The sequence below is a fragment of the Acipenser ruthenus genome, chromosome 28, assembly GCF_902713425.1.
Source record: "Acipenser ruthenus chromosome 28, fAciRut3.2 maternal haplotype, whole genome shotgun sequence".
Lineage (NCBI taxonomy): Eukaryota > Metazoa > Chordata > Actinopteri > Acipenseriformes > Acipenseridae > Acipenser > Acipenser ruthenus.
The window spans coordinates 20052103-20066140 of record NC_081216.1 but is presented as its reverse complement, the minus strand read 5'-3'; the positions used below and the strand labels follow the sequence as shown (position 1 = coordinate 20066140).

The window sequence follows — 14038 nt, the reverse complement described above, 5'->3', positions numbered from 1 at the left end:
TTTAGAATTATGATAAATCATCTAAGGAACCTAATCAAATTGCAAGAAGTTTGAAATTAAATTTCCATTGTATTATGCATTGATTTATTTTACAAGTCTTCAGTAAACACAGGGCTGGCCAGTATAATGTTGGATTAGACGATGTTTGGAGGTTTTGGGTTTACTCCCTGTGTCTATTGCCTAGATGTAAGCCTGAAATTAGTACTTTGATTAGTGCTAGCATCTAGTCCAGTGACTTCTCATTTAAACAACAGAAATTACCAATTTAAAGAGCTTGTCTTTTCACGATTTGTTTTTGATCTCCTAAGGTGGTCTCTTGAATGTAATTGACCAGCTATTGATGTCAGAAATGAATCGGGCTATAAAACATTTATTGCTACATCCTGGCTGATTTAAAAGTAGAAAGAGCAAACCATTCAATGATGCACGGTTTGTTACTTGTGTTTACTAGAAAATCCCTTGAGTTTGAAGATGCTTCAAGCCTCCAGTCCTCACACACCCCCTCCCCGACCGAGAATGGTTCTGCCTCGCCAGAGACCCGCAGCCGATTCAGTTCCAAGAGCACTTTAGAAGAGAATGCTTATGAAGACATTGTAGGTAAGAATTTTCCATGCTGATATTTTTCGTTTGTACTTATGCCCAGGCCACACACAGCAGTAGCCAGTAGGGCTCTCAAGCTGATGCTGAGTGTGTTCGTGCTTTGTTAGCTTTAATTAGATGCTGGGAAATACCGCATATTTACTGTGTGTGGAACTTTTCAGCCAACAGCAATAAATATAAAAGCACATACACACAATGGACTCAACAAAATATAATAAACTAGGCTCTGTAATACTCATAAAACCATTGAAGTTATGTTAAAGTACAGTAAGTATTCAAATATATTTGCCAGTCTGTGTTTTTTTGAGCCCTGCCTGTGAATCATGACTTTTGGAAACTGTATAGGACGCTCTTCAGTATACCATCCAACAGGAACTTATTTCTCTTTTTCATTACATATTTTATGCTTTATGAATGCTTGTTCTTATGTATACAGTATCTAGTTCCATTGCTTATTTCTGGAAGGAAATAGCGTTTAGCAAGCATGAAAAATGTATTTAATAATGAATCCCTTATATATATATATCTATATATCTACTGTATGCACTGTAACAGACTGTTTCCATGGGCAGCATGAAAGTGATTGCCAAGATTCACATGTGGGTTATATAGTGTCTGTCTTGCTGTGGCTCTGTGGAATTTGACAGTTGTGGTTCAAATCTATATTGCATCCCCTATATGTGTGTAGAGCCTGCTTTGACTGATCTAAATAGTTGTGGCTTTAGTAAATGAAGTATGAAAAGATTCTGAGTTGATTTATTTTGTTGCTGTTTATGTTAAGAGTCAATTCAGGCTACTTCATAGAGATGCCCAATTATCTCTGGCAGCAGAACTGTAGTTTGGAGGACATGATGGCAGAGTTTTAATAAGGTTCGGTCTGTTTACTGAAAACTGACAAAAAAACAGGACCCTGAACTTCACATATAGATTCTTATTGTTGGATGTTGTAGCTGACAGCCTGTGAACGGCTTGTTGGGTTGACCTGAAAATATGCATACAACTTCACAATGGTTTGGGAATGAAACAAAATGTTCCCCCAAAACCGATCAGTTAAATAGATCTAGGAACATAATCATTTTCGAGTGCACAATGGTGTGGTTTGCAGTGGTAAACAAACTCCCTTCTACTGGAGTTATTTATTAAATCATGCTGAAACTTGAAAACTTAAGCCATGTGGGTTTGAAGGGACTCTTTTGGTCAGCCCAGAGTTTCCAGTCCTTATATTTACAATACAAGGGCAACTTTAAAGTAACAGAAAATAGTTAAAACTGACTCAGGAAAACATGTACCACTGCCCTTCGGCAACTTGTGTGACTGTATTGGGGTAGTATTTACAGTATAAGGCAACCCTGGTAAATATTGACTGTTTATTCATGCTTATTAGCTAAGACATATTACTGTGAATGGTAAATAAGCCATTGTCCTAATGTCTGCTTGTCATATTTTGTGCTTATCTATTACCATAATTATAAATGTTATATAAATAACACAATGCTTCTGAGTGAGAAACCTTGATGGGTGGGGGGTGGGGGGGTGGGGGGGTTCTGCTTATAATGAAGTGTGACATTTGCTGTTTAATTTGATGCAGCCCTACTTGGTCTTTAGTAAGTCATGTTGTAAATTTTGGATTAAAATAACTGCCAGAGTGAGAAAGAGTGCGTAGTTATATATGGTAATAACCACAGTCAGGCCATCTGAAAAAAAAATCCATGTTTCATTAATCCTTTTGTTACGCATACATGTCATTGGTAATATAAACAGCTGTCCTTCCGTTATGATAAAATTCTATGACTTGCTTTTAGTCCTTTATCTCAAGTGATTAAAATGTTTCTAATTAGCCTGTTTACCAAATCCAGAATTCTCAGAGCTACAGTATGTGCTTTTACAGTAAAAAAAAAGTGTTGTTTTTAAAGACTGTTAAGTTTTAAGTCGGTCTCCACGACACTATAAAAATACACAACACATATTTTACATTTTTAACTGCTGAATGAATGACTTGGCACGCAGGGAAATTGTTTTATGATGTGGATTCACTTGCTGTAGGAAAAGGATTGGGAAATCATCCTGAAATCATTAATTGGAAATAGAGGCCACTAGAGGTGATGTAGCCAGCCAGGGGAGACCAAATCTCCAACGACCTCTTAGGAAAGCACAAGAAACACCTCAAATAAAACAGGGTTTACTAAGCCTGAGAGTCTTTAGTGCATTTATATCTGTAATATGATAAAACACAAACACATAGTGAGTGTTCATTTCTTTAACTGTCCTGAAGTTGAGGGACACAAGTTTTTGAACATAATGTAAGTGCACAGGAAGATTAGTAAATCTTCTATATTGGTAATGTGTGTAATGAAAGTGATGCGGGTGCGTGCTTTGTAGAATGATTTCCCTCTTCCTTGAGCTTGTTGAATCTAAATGTAGTGTGCCATGTTAGTTTGCTCAGGTAACCAGCCAGGTCAGTCTGGGGTGTATACTTTGGATTGAAATAATTGGAGGCCCATACAGGCCCATGTTGCATTGGGTCGTGCCAGCTATGCTGCATTGAATAAGTGTGTTGTGATTAAACTCCTGACTAATGACCTGTAATCCCCTCCAGTTGATCACATTCCTACTTACTTACCCCGTATGATTTTATGACTCAGAACCCCTGTGAGTTAACAGACCCTTAAACTACATTACTGTACCATTAGTGGAGAGTGTTTATGTGTGAATTCCCATTGTAATACAGTACATTATGAAATACCAGTGCAGTGAAATAATACTACTAATGTACCAGTAGAAACATTTCAAGGGCAGCTGTTATCCAGGCCTTCTAATTAAAGCAAAGCAGAAATAATTGTTAAATATTTCATGGGCATACTTGCATTAATAAAAACATATCACTCCCCTTTCTGTGGAGAGGTACAGAAGACTAAATAACTTAAAATGCCCTTCCAACTGTTCTGAGTAGTGCTGTTGCTTGAATCATATTGTTTTTTTTATGATATTAATAGATTCCAGCTAGGTTCAATGCTACTGTAGAATGGGAACTGTCCAGCTGTCTTTGGTTTTCTCGTTCCAGAAGGTGGTGTGTGGCTTCATCAGGAACACACAGAATGATTTCACACATTAAAATAAAAGAAACTGAAAACGTTTTTAAATATACCAACTTGCTTTTGTATTTATACACCAGAAATACCAAACACACATTGAGCATTGGACACCAATTACTCCGTTTATTAACTTGGTAGATAACCCTGTTTTGAAGATTAAGAAGAAAGTCTTTTTATAGTGAGATTTATAGTGATGTTGAAAAACTACTGCAGGTCATATAATTGAAATTGTGGTAAAAATACAACACATCAAGATATGCAAACCAGACTCTTTTATGGCGATTCCCTTGCCATGTAAATACAGTAGATTCTACAACCACTCTTACTGTACTTTTTGTCAGGCGTTGTGTTGTCACACCTGCCAGAAATATGTTTATTTTGTAAGGTGCAAAAGCATAAAATATAAGAGTTTAATGAGAACACTTAATAAATATGCTGTCTCCAAAAATGATTTTGAATGCAGTAACCAGAGCAGTTAATACCTACTTTCAGCTTCATCGGCTGCAAAAGAAACACATAATTTCCCCCCAAGCACTGTTATTATGCAGTTATATTATAAGCACAAATATAGCTTACAGGGGTCATTGTGTAAATTTTGTACAGTAATGATATAACCTCCAAAACGTGTTTCAGCAGGATATAAGTAAGACATTCTAACGCTCTAAACATTTTGAAACAGAAAAGGAAGATTTAAAGTTCCCTAAAACAGTTTTGATCTAGCTCTCTAGCTTTTATTTTCTCTCCATGGGGATGAATATCCCCAGCGACAGGGATGTATGTTTGTATGCATGTATGTATGCATGTGTCACACTTTTACATATTGAAAACCGCTTTCCTGATTCCTTATAGGACCTTCCTTTGCACAAGTTAATATTAGATTGAGAGGTTATGTGTTGTTGTTTTTTTAGGTAGCATAAGAAATATGTTTTTTCTTTATGATATATGCCATCAACATGTTTTATTATTTAACATGCAATCATTTAAAAAACAAATGGATAGATTTGTTTTATTTTGTGACATGTAAGTTGCTAGGTGAAAAAATAATCGTGGAAGAACTACTATAATAGAGACCTGCTTTAATAGAGTTTGCAGTTACTGCTGCATGGCTGGGCAGAATCTGGTTTAGCTGGTAGGTTTGTGTAAAAGAATTCTTTCATCAGTGAAACAGGACGAAGCTTTCAGCCCACGGAAATGATTCCAGGACAAGTCTTTCTCATTACAGGATAGTATGAATTTTAGAGCTTCAGCTGTGATGCGTGAAAGGCTTGCTTAAATGAATAAAGGGTTGTAGCAGATGTTTCTTATTAATATTAATATTTTTTTTCCAGTGTAGCACAGTAGAAATTTTATGGTTATATATTAAAAAAACAAATTGACTATTTTCTTTTGGAGCGTTCACATATGAGAAAAGGCGGGCCGCCTCAAAATGCAAGTGTGAACAGGGTCCTAGTCATTAGCTTTGTGTTCCAAAGTCTCCATTAAACCACTAAAACTACTGCAACTCCCTCCTGGCTGGCCTCCCTGCGTCCGCCACCCGTCCGCTCCAGCTCATCCGGAACTCCGCTGCCCGCCTGGTGTTCTCTCTGCCTCGCTTCTCCCATGCAACTCCACTACTCCGCTCACTCTACTGGCTCCCGATCACCGCTCGCATCCAGTTCAAGACTCTTGTACTAGCCTACACATGACCAGACTGCACCCAGCTACCTCCAGACCCTCATCTCTCCCTACACCCCCACTCGACCTCTCCGCTCCGCCTGCACTAGAAGACTGGCTCTACCTCCGCTACGCTCCCCTGCCTCCAGAGCCCGCTCCTTCTCCACCCTTGCTCCGCAGTGGTGGAATGACCTTCCTACAGATGTCAGGACTGCCCAGTCCCTGACCACATTCCGGCGCCTCCTTAAGACTCACCTCTTCAGACAGCACCTGTAGAACTCCTCTGTTTTTCCCCTGGGACACTTATCACCCTTTCTTAAATGCGCTTTACTTGCTCTTATCTGCCCCCTATTTTACTGCATTTAATCCTGTACTTCAGAGTACTGTAATCTGCAAAGTGTTTAATCTGTAGTATTTTGTATTTATTCATATCCTGATGTAACTATCACTGACACTGTTATCTGCTGTATTATTGAATTGTATTTTGTCACACTTGTACTTTCTTGAACCAAAGTCATTGTATTTATCTTGCTCTTAATTGTATTATTACTTGTACTGTGATACTTGAAATGTATTTGCTTACGATTGTAAGTCGCCCTGGATAAGGGCGTCTGCTAAGAAATAAATAACAATAATAATACACATACAAATAAATAATTTCCTTTCAAACAAATTTAGTCAATGTCAAGCCCAAGGAAACCTCTTAACCTTTGGCTGCAGACATGCTAGTGCATTGACTCATGGTCATCCCAACATCTTGAAAATACATTTTCTTATTTTAGCTGTTGCCTGATGGTAACTATTGTGAAATACACCAGAATTAATGGTCAATACAGCCAGCCGTCTATTCCAAAACTTTTCCAGCTGCTAGCAGCAGCATGACTCATACTGTAAGCCAAGGAGTTTTTTTTTTTTTTTATTAAACACTCACATGCTTTTTTTTTCCTTTATTTATTTCTTTTAAACAACTTTCCTGCAGTCTGTTTTTTTTTTTTCTCCTTAAACGCCACTCAGAATCCCCCAAAGAGAATCCTTACGAGGATGTGGACCTGAAAGGCCGCTCCCTGGGCCGAAAAACCAAACTGTCATCTGAGAACTCACTGCACAGGATGTGGACTCTTCAGGACAGGAAGTACACTACACCTCCCCAGGTAATTCATCACTTTTAATAGAATAATCAGTCATGTTGTAAAACAAGACCCAGAAGTATTTATTTGTATTATTAATTAAAGCATTATTCTATGGAAGTGAGAAAGTCTGAAAGATATTCCTGTGGACAGTTGTAATAAAAGGCAACTATTCTCTTGGAAGGAATTAGTAAAATACTGTAAATAGGAGGTTGCACAGGTTTACAATGCTGGTTGTCCTAAAGCCCTAGGCCCATATATTAGCCTGAATGGTGCAAGTGCCATGTGTGCTAAAAAATGCTTTAACTCTTGAGTGGTTTAGCCACCTGTTAAAAGTTTAGAGGAACAGTTTTAGGATAAAATGCATTCAATTCTTAGCAGATTAAAACGTAATGATATAAAAAAAAATATGTATCCACATTGGGTTTTATAATGTTAAATGTGATACAAACGTACAGTGACATGGCCATCAATAATGTTTGGGAGCATTTTTTTTGAATAACCCCGTTCTACTAATACTGCATATTAAGCGCCTATAGTATGGGGATACTGTAAGTTGACTTAACTTGGCCTACAAAAGATAAAGGGGGGAATAGATGAATTGACAAAACTTACACCACCACAACTCATCACTAGTAAAAGCAGTTTGATATTAATCTGAAACTGTCTCATTTCAAGCTCCCTTCAAAGCCCAGCAGTCAGTCGCTGCGCCTCCCAGGGCCCTCAGAAAGGAAGAGCCACCGTCTCCCTCGGCTTTCCAAGAGGCACAGCCACGATGACATGCTGCTCCTGCCCCAGCTCAGTGTGCCCCCACCCTCCTGCAGGCTGAACGAGGACAGCCTGAGCACCACCAGCGAGCTCTCCACACGCAGGCCCAGGAGGGTCCCCAAGGTGACACACCCCGCCATCAACAAGCATGGCAGTGACAGTCACCCCCTGCCATAAAAAAACCCAAAAAACTATATGAACATAATTTAGATATTTTATTTAACATCATATAATCAAAGAATCTACCAAAAAATAAATGGCAAAAAAGTCTACCGGAAGCCATAATAGTAGTACAGTATTTCATGTTTGAGTATGAAATGTAATTCAACACATTAGCGTAACATTATTCAGCAGGTTTCATTCAACTTTATGAAGCAAAATCTGTTAATTCTATAGGGTGATGCAAAACTTTTGGCCATAACTGTAGAGTCTAAATTAGAGCTAACAGTAATGTGAAAATGTACTGTAGATCACCTTTATACTCTTACATGTAGACATGATATACAGACAGATAGATGGCTTTGTATACACCCAGATTCCAATACACTCAAAAGATTGTACTGAAGTATGTCCAGTTTCATTGCATGTGACTTCACAATTAAATAGCTTCTCTAGATGCATGTAAAAACGTACTGTGACATACAGACAGAGAGCATGACAGACAGACATGGTGCCTCCATGTGATCCCAGATTCTGATGTTCTTAATGACTTCCTACAGAATGTCCTTTTCAAGTTTGATCAGAATTTGACAAGGGATTTTCTAATTAATATCTATAGTTAATGTCTGTCTCATGTGAGACAGACAGCCTCCGTACACCCCAGATTATGATACACTCAATAACCTGAGATGAAAAATGTCCTGTATGGATCTAATGAAACATGCAGTTCTAAAATATTTTTTCAACGTTGTGCATTCGTTCAGCTTTATAGTAATTTAGATTTCTATTTTGGTCACTTCTTTGACCCATGGCTGGACTGTTTTGTTTTCATAAGGCAGTTTGCAGACCAACAGTAAAAAGCTTCAGGCCTACCTCCATAGCACTAGAGTTTCAGAACTCAACATTTTTAACTGCATGTTTCTTTTGGGACCCTCTTTCCATGTGAATGGCTTATTGTGATGCACAACCACATTTGAAGAATTTGAAAACACTTAATGTATTAATTTTTCATGCAGAGAAGAACAGTGGCTGGTTTTACCATCGGTTGTAGGTTGCATTCGGAGCCACTGGGAACAGATTGGATAGCCTAGTCCATATCGAATTGTGCATGGCTTAAAAACAACATCCTCATAGTTAGTTTTCTGGTGCTATTCACTATAATAGTAAATATAAACCTTGTACTGTAGCATACCAGCAAAAAAGACCAACATTGCACCAGCATTATGTGTTATACTTCAGAGGGAATGTGATTTAATGAAACATACTTATTAATCTGAAACCGCATGCAAAAAGATAATGGATATTATCAACCATATTGAGGACAAGCCAATTAAATCTTTACTATTTTGGATGTCAACTAAGCTGTCCACATTTCAAATATCTTATTGTTGTAGACAGTCTGTTACAACTTCTCTCTGATTTTCTCCTTTTGTTTTTATTGCACAGTTATATCTTATTTCATATCAATTCTTTCTATCAAACTCATTAGCTGCTTCCCTAAGCATGGCTTAACAGGCTGTCATATTTGCTTTCCAGTTTAACGCTGCCTTTTTAAAATTTTGTGCATTTCATTGCAGCTTGTCCAAAGGATTAATAATATCTACAGTGCGAAACGGGGGAAGAAAAGGCTGAAGAAACTTTCAATGTCCAATATCGAAACATTGCGAGGTATTGTCCTTTTTATCAAAATAAATTGCCACAACAATGTAGATTCTAGTACAAAGATACTTAAATAATGCTAGTGTATGTATGGAGGCTGTGTGGTCCGGTGGTTAAAGAAAAGGGCTTGTAACCAGGAGGTCCCAGGTTCAAATCCCACCTCAGCCACTGACTCATTGTGTGACCCTGAGCAAGTCACTTAACCTCCTTGTGCTCCGTCTTTCGGGTGAGACGTAGTTGTAAGTGACTGCAGCTGATGCATAGTTCACACACCCTAGTCTCTGTAAGTCGCCTTGGATAAAGGTGTCTGCTAAATAAACAAATAATAATAATAATAATAATAGTAATAATAATAATAATAATAATAATAATAATAATAATAATAATAATAATAATAATAATAATAAAAACAGATATACTGTAAAATGGTTCCAATGTATTCAATTAAACAGACATTTGTTTTTGAAGATTTTGCTTACATTTACATGAGAGTGTATGGATTTTCTTCTAAACATAAATCTAACAGATAATACAAATACTGCTTGTGGATGATAGGTAAAGCAACTTTGCCTAGTGCTGTGTGTGTTTCTCACTCTTGTTTGTATGTGTTTTGCAGATGAGAACAGTGAGAGTGAGAGCGACTCTGATGACAGGTTCAAAGGTGAGAGGTCGCTCACCACAGTCATGCCTAAGTCTCCAGAGAGATGGCTTGGCACCCCACTGCACTGTACTGCTGTCTCTTTGAGAAACTGGAATCTTGTTTTGTCTATGGAATATGCAGACCATATATACATTTATGACAGGTTTGCATGCTAGCTATGTCTTAAGATCTGAAAGCCCATTAAACCAGGACAGAAGAACTGTTTTACTACTGTTCTATCCTACTTACTATATCATGTGAAATGTTGCTTTTAGGGTGAATTTCACATGACATTTTAGTATGCATTATGAAAACTGATCTCTCAGTCCCTTGACAACAGAACTAATAAAAATATTACTATAAAAATATAAATGAAGAGGTGCATTACAACACACCACTAGCTGGATAATTATTTGAATATTCAGTAGTCCATATTTCTATCTATTTACTGTCAAACAATATGTAAATTAATGTTTCAGGGTAAACTGAATTAAACTCCCCGCTTAAAGGTTCCAAACAAAAATGCTTTCTTAGTTTATTAGAAATATATTGAAAAGAAAAGTACTGTAGTACACTCAAATTTACTTTGTCATTGCATTTCAGTTTATCAGACTGATACTGCTAGCGTGTTAATGGAATAGCTTCAAGGATGAATCACTGGGTAGCTACTTAATTTAAACTTTACAGATTTACAAAAAATGAAAACAAGCGAGAATCGTTTTTATGTCATTTTGTTTTTCTTGCTTCCAGCAGTATTTAAAACCAAACCCTAAAACACAGATTACTAAATCTGTTTAAACTAATACACATGATAGCTTCAGCTCACAGGCGATTTAAGGTGGTATTATACGAGTATGGCTGAAGGTGGTATTGGTAATTTGTGTTTTAAGGTGGTATTGGTAATTTGTGTTTTAAGGTGGTATTATACGAGTATGGCTGAAGGTGGTATTGGTAATTTGTGTTTTAAGGTGGTATTATACGAGTATGGCTGAAGGTGGTATTGGTAATTGATGTTCTAAGGTGCTATCCATTCAACTATAAAGCATAAATCTAATAATGTACTAACCTAACAGTTTGATGCCACCATATAATTGTAGCATTTGAAAAACAAGTCAGTGTCAATAATCTTAAACAGATAGGCTTCTTGCCGAAGCTTTTTTACACAAATGGAAGTGGAAGTCTAGTTCCACTCCTGTGGCCATCGTGCCAGTCAGGGGCACCATGGGGAGCTGTGTAAACACCCGAGCCCATTGACTTCCCTGTGTAACCCCCTCCCACTGTCTCGGTGTTGTTCCTTCTGCAGCTCACACGCAGCGCTTGCTCCACCTCCAGTCCATGCTCAGACGGGCTCCCAGTTACAGGACCCTGGAGCTGGAGCTGATTCAATGGCAGGAGCGGGAGCTGTTTGAGTATTTTGTTGTGGTGTCCCTGAAGAAGAAACCCTCCAAGAACTCCTACATCCCTGACGTAACATACCAGTTCCCAAAGGTACAGGAGCGGTGAAGATGGTGGGCCAGTGTGTTGTGAATAGACTTGGGCTGGCTGGGTTATTGAGAAGTAAGAAAATCGTTGCTGTGATAGTTAATTTTGTATTTACTTAAAAAAATTAAAAAGCCTATTTATGTTTGTTTACAAAGGGGTGTTCCCTTGGGTATGAAAATATTCTAGCTGTCATATCCCTGCCAAAGAGAAGCCTAGGAGATGTGGGCTTGAAATAAGAGGAAAAGAAGTGGATAAACCAAGGAAGCTTGTGGGCAATAGTGTATACTGTTATATTATAACACTTCTCTTGGCAATGTTTAATACAAAGAGCCAATCAAACCATGGTTTTAAGACTGTTAATATTTTTATTGTAATCTGGTACCAGTATGCAAACAGAGGGGTCTTGTTAATCATCTTTAGAAGGGACCAGGGCCAAGTCTTTTTTTTTTTAGATTACTAATTTTGAAACACAAAAACATTATGGTAGAATGTAATGTGGGCTAATGTGACCCCTACATATACAAGAAGCAGTCATCGTGGATGAAAGCTTCACCTTGGGAAGCAATTTAATGGAAGCATGGACTGATAGGTTGTTGGATAGCCAGCATACCAAGGGACTTTAGATTTGCAGGCCTGTTGTTGCCCAGTTTATTTCTCATAACCCACCACCTCTAAATCATGCATTTCTACAGCACAGCTCGTTGTACTGGAGACCGCATGGAGTATCATTTTCCTTCAATTGCTTTCCAAGACTGTTTGTTTTGTTTCACTGAGGATTCAGTAGAATTTTAGGGACCTAAATTAAAAGTTTGTGTTAAGTTTAGGTCACTGACTTTATTTTCATTCAGTGTCTGTCATTTAGCTATAGCATGCTATTTATTTTCACTCTATTCTCTTTTAAAGTTAACTTAGTGCAGTTTTAAAACAATTTTCCTTTCCCTTTTCCTAGTCAACATGTATATATTTTAGCATGTCAAAGTTTGGGTTACAAAAAAGCTATGGTTTCAACATGTAAGAGCTAGTCTCCAATACTAACAAAAAAGTATGCATCTAAAACAAGAGGTTTGGCTACACAAAATGCTTTTTAAGCAAATGAAAATCTCCATTTCTCTAGGCACTATAGAGTAAGTGGTGTTTAGTACAAGGTTCCCTGTATCCATAAAGAGTGCAGAGAAATTGAGAATGAAGTTGACTGGAACCTCTTCTCACAGCTAGAGAGGCCGACCAAACAGATGAGGGAGGCTGAGGGGCGCCTGAAAGCTATCCCACAATTCTGTTTCCCTGATGTCAAGGACTGGACCCCAGTGTTGGAGTACAGCAGGTGAACTCTCGTTCTAAAATCTTCCACTCTGACCCATGCCATGTAAAGCTAGGGACATAACACAACTTGACTTGAAATAACATACATGCAATTATTATTATTTTGAATGCAGCGAAACCTTTTCATTTATGCTGACTGGAGAAGATGGAAGCAGAAGATTTGGATACTGCAGAAGACTGCTGGTTAGTTTAATACATTTCCTTTTTTGTAATTCATCAGCATTAGCATTGTTTTAAAGGAGTAATTATTTAAATGGGTTTACCTCTTATTAGCTTTATTAAAATAAATAGTATGTTTTAGATATGCAGATTTTATAATAAAACACTAGTGCAACACTAACACTTTTGCAGATGAAAATGGGACCAGTGATAATCTTGCTAGTGCTAATAATAGGTAAGAAAATGGATTATAAAACCTTGGTCAGAGCCATATTTAATTGGATTAGTCCACAGATCAATTGAGCTAGTCTTGTTTTAGTTTTTTCTTGCTTTTTATGGAACCGGTTTAATAACAATGACGACACTGGCTGAATTCCCAGTTGTACAACAAACCAAAACTTTACAAACCTTGTGTCACCAGTTACCGTGGTTACATTTAGAATTAAAACAAACATACTTCTTTAGAATCAGGCATTTTTTGGGAGATATGAAATGTTTACGCAATTACTTGTCATCAGGGAAACGGGTAAATGCTGCCTTGACACTGGCTTCTCCTTCGTTTAAAGTTCAGCTTTCTGGCCTTGATGGATGCCAAGTTTGAATAAAAAAGTACAATACATTAGATATGCCACAGAAAAACGCTTGCAAACCCAAACATTTTCAAGGAAGTTCTGTCTTAGCTTTCTACAGTATATGTTACTGTCTCATATTTATAAGGCGGATTGTGCCAGGGGTCAGCTTGTATACCTTTACGTAGAGGTTGGACAAAAAATAAATAAACGAACACCTGCCATAACACATTTGAAAAGAACAAAATGTTACAAAACTGAGAAACCAACAACTTGAGAGTACTTCAGAGACTTTTGAGCTGCAGTAATTCCCTATTTGGTTGTGTTAATTAATGACTGGAGTGAACACTTTGAAAATGTGACCCTTAAAGCTCAGTGTGATAACATGAAGTAGCTGTAGTTCTGAACATACAGAGGTCCTGAGACGTGTACAGTGTGTTTTCTGTGGCGCACAGCTTAAGCAGCTCCTTGGCTGGTGGTAGTCCAAGACCTGGCATTCTGTCGACATTCCTTTTAGATTTCTCGCTGTGATTTTAACCAAACTCTGCATACTTGCATACTAAAATCACTCATTTTAGAAACAGTTTCATACCTAATATGGACAAAAAAGACGTTTCTTTTCACCGCGCTGGAGAGAAACAATAAGCAAGTTTGATCCATGAATAGATTCATGTGGGTTTAGTTAGCAGAAATTCTTTGCTGTTCATTAAATACAACGAGGCACGCACCTGCAGGGGATTCATAATCTGAAGCATCTATCTGTTAACTCTCCAGAGACAGTAGTAAGTCATATCCAAAGTTTATAAGCAA

The 14038-nt window shown here is 37.7% G+C and overlaps 1 protein-coding gene across 3 annotated transcripts in view; it reads left to right on the top strand.

Annotated features, from left to right (window-relative positions):
• The window catches only part of LOC117434887 (DENN domain-containing protein 2B-like), a 66097-nt gene that overhangs the window by 37252 nt on the left and 14807 nt on the right, over positions 1–14038 (top strand). For all 3 annotated transcript variants that reach the window (XM_034057568.3, XM_034057567.3, XM_059003346.1), the window contains 8 exons: positions 452–597; positions 6360–6496; positions 7151–7363; positions 8977–9067; positions 9675–9719; positions 11002–11186; positions 12392–12501; positions 12614–12683. In XM_034057568.3, coding sequence (XP_033913459.1) covers positions 452–597; positions 6360–6496; positions 7151–7363; positions 8977–9067; positions 9675–9719; positions 11002–11186; positions 12392–12501; positions 12614–12683 — 997 coding nt within the window. The remainder of the gene's footprint in view (positions 1–451; positions 598–6359; positions 6497–7150; positions 7364–8976; positions 9068–9674; positions 9720–11001; positions 11187–12391; positions 12502–12613; positions 12684–14038) is intronic.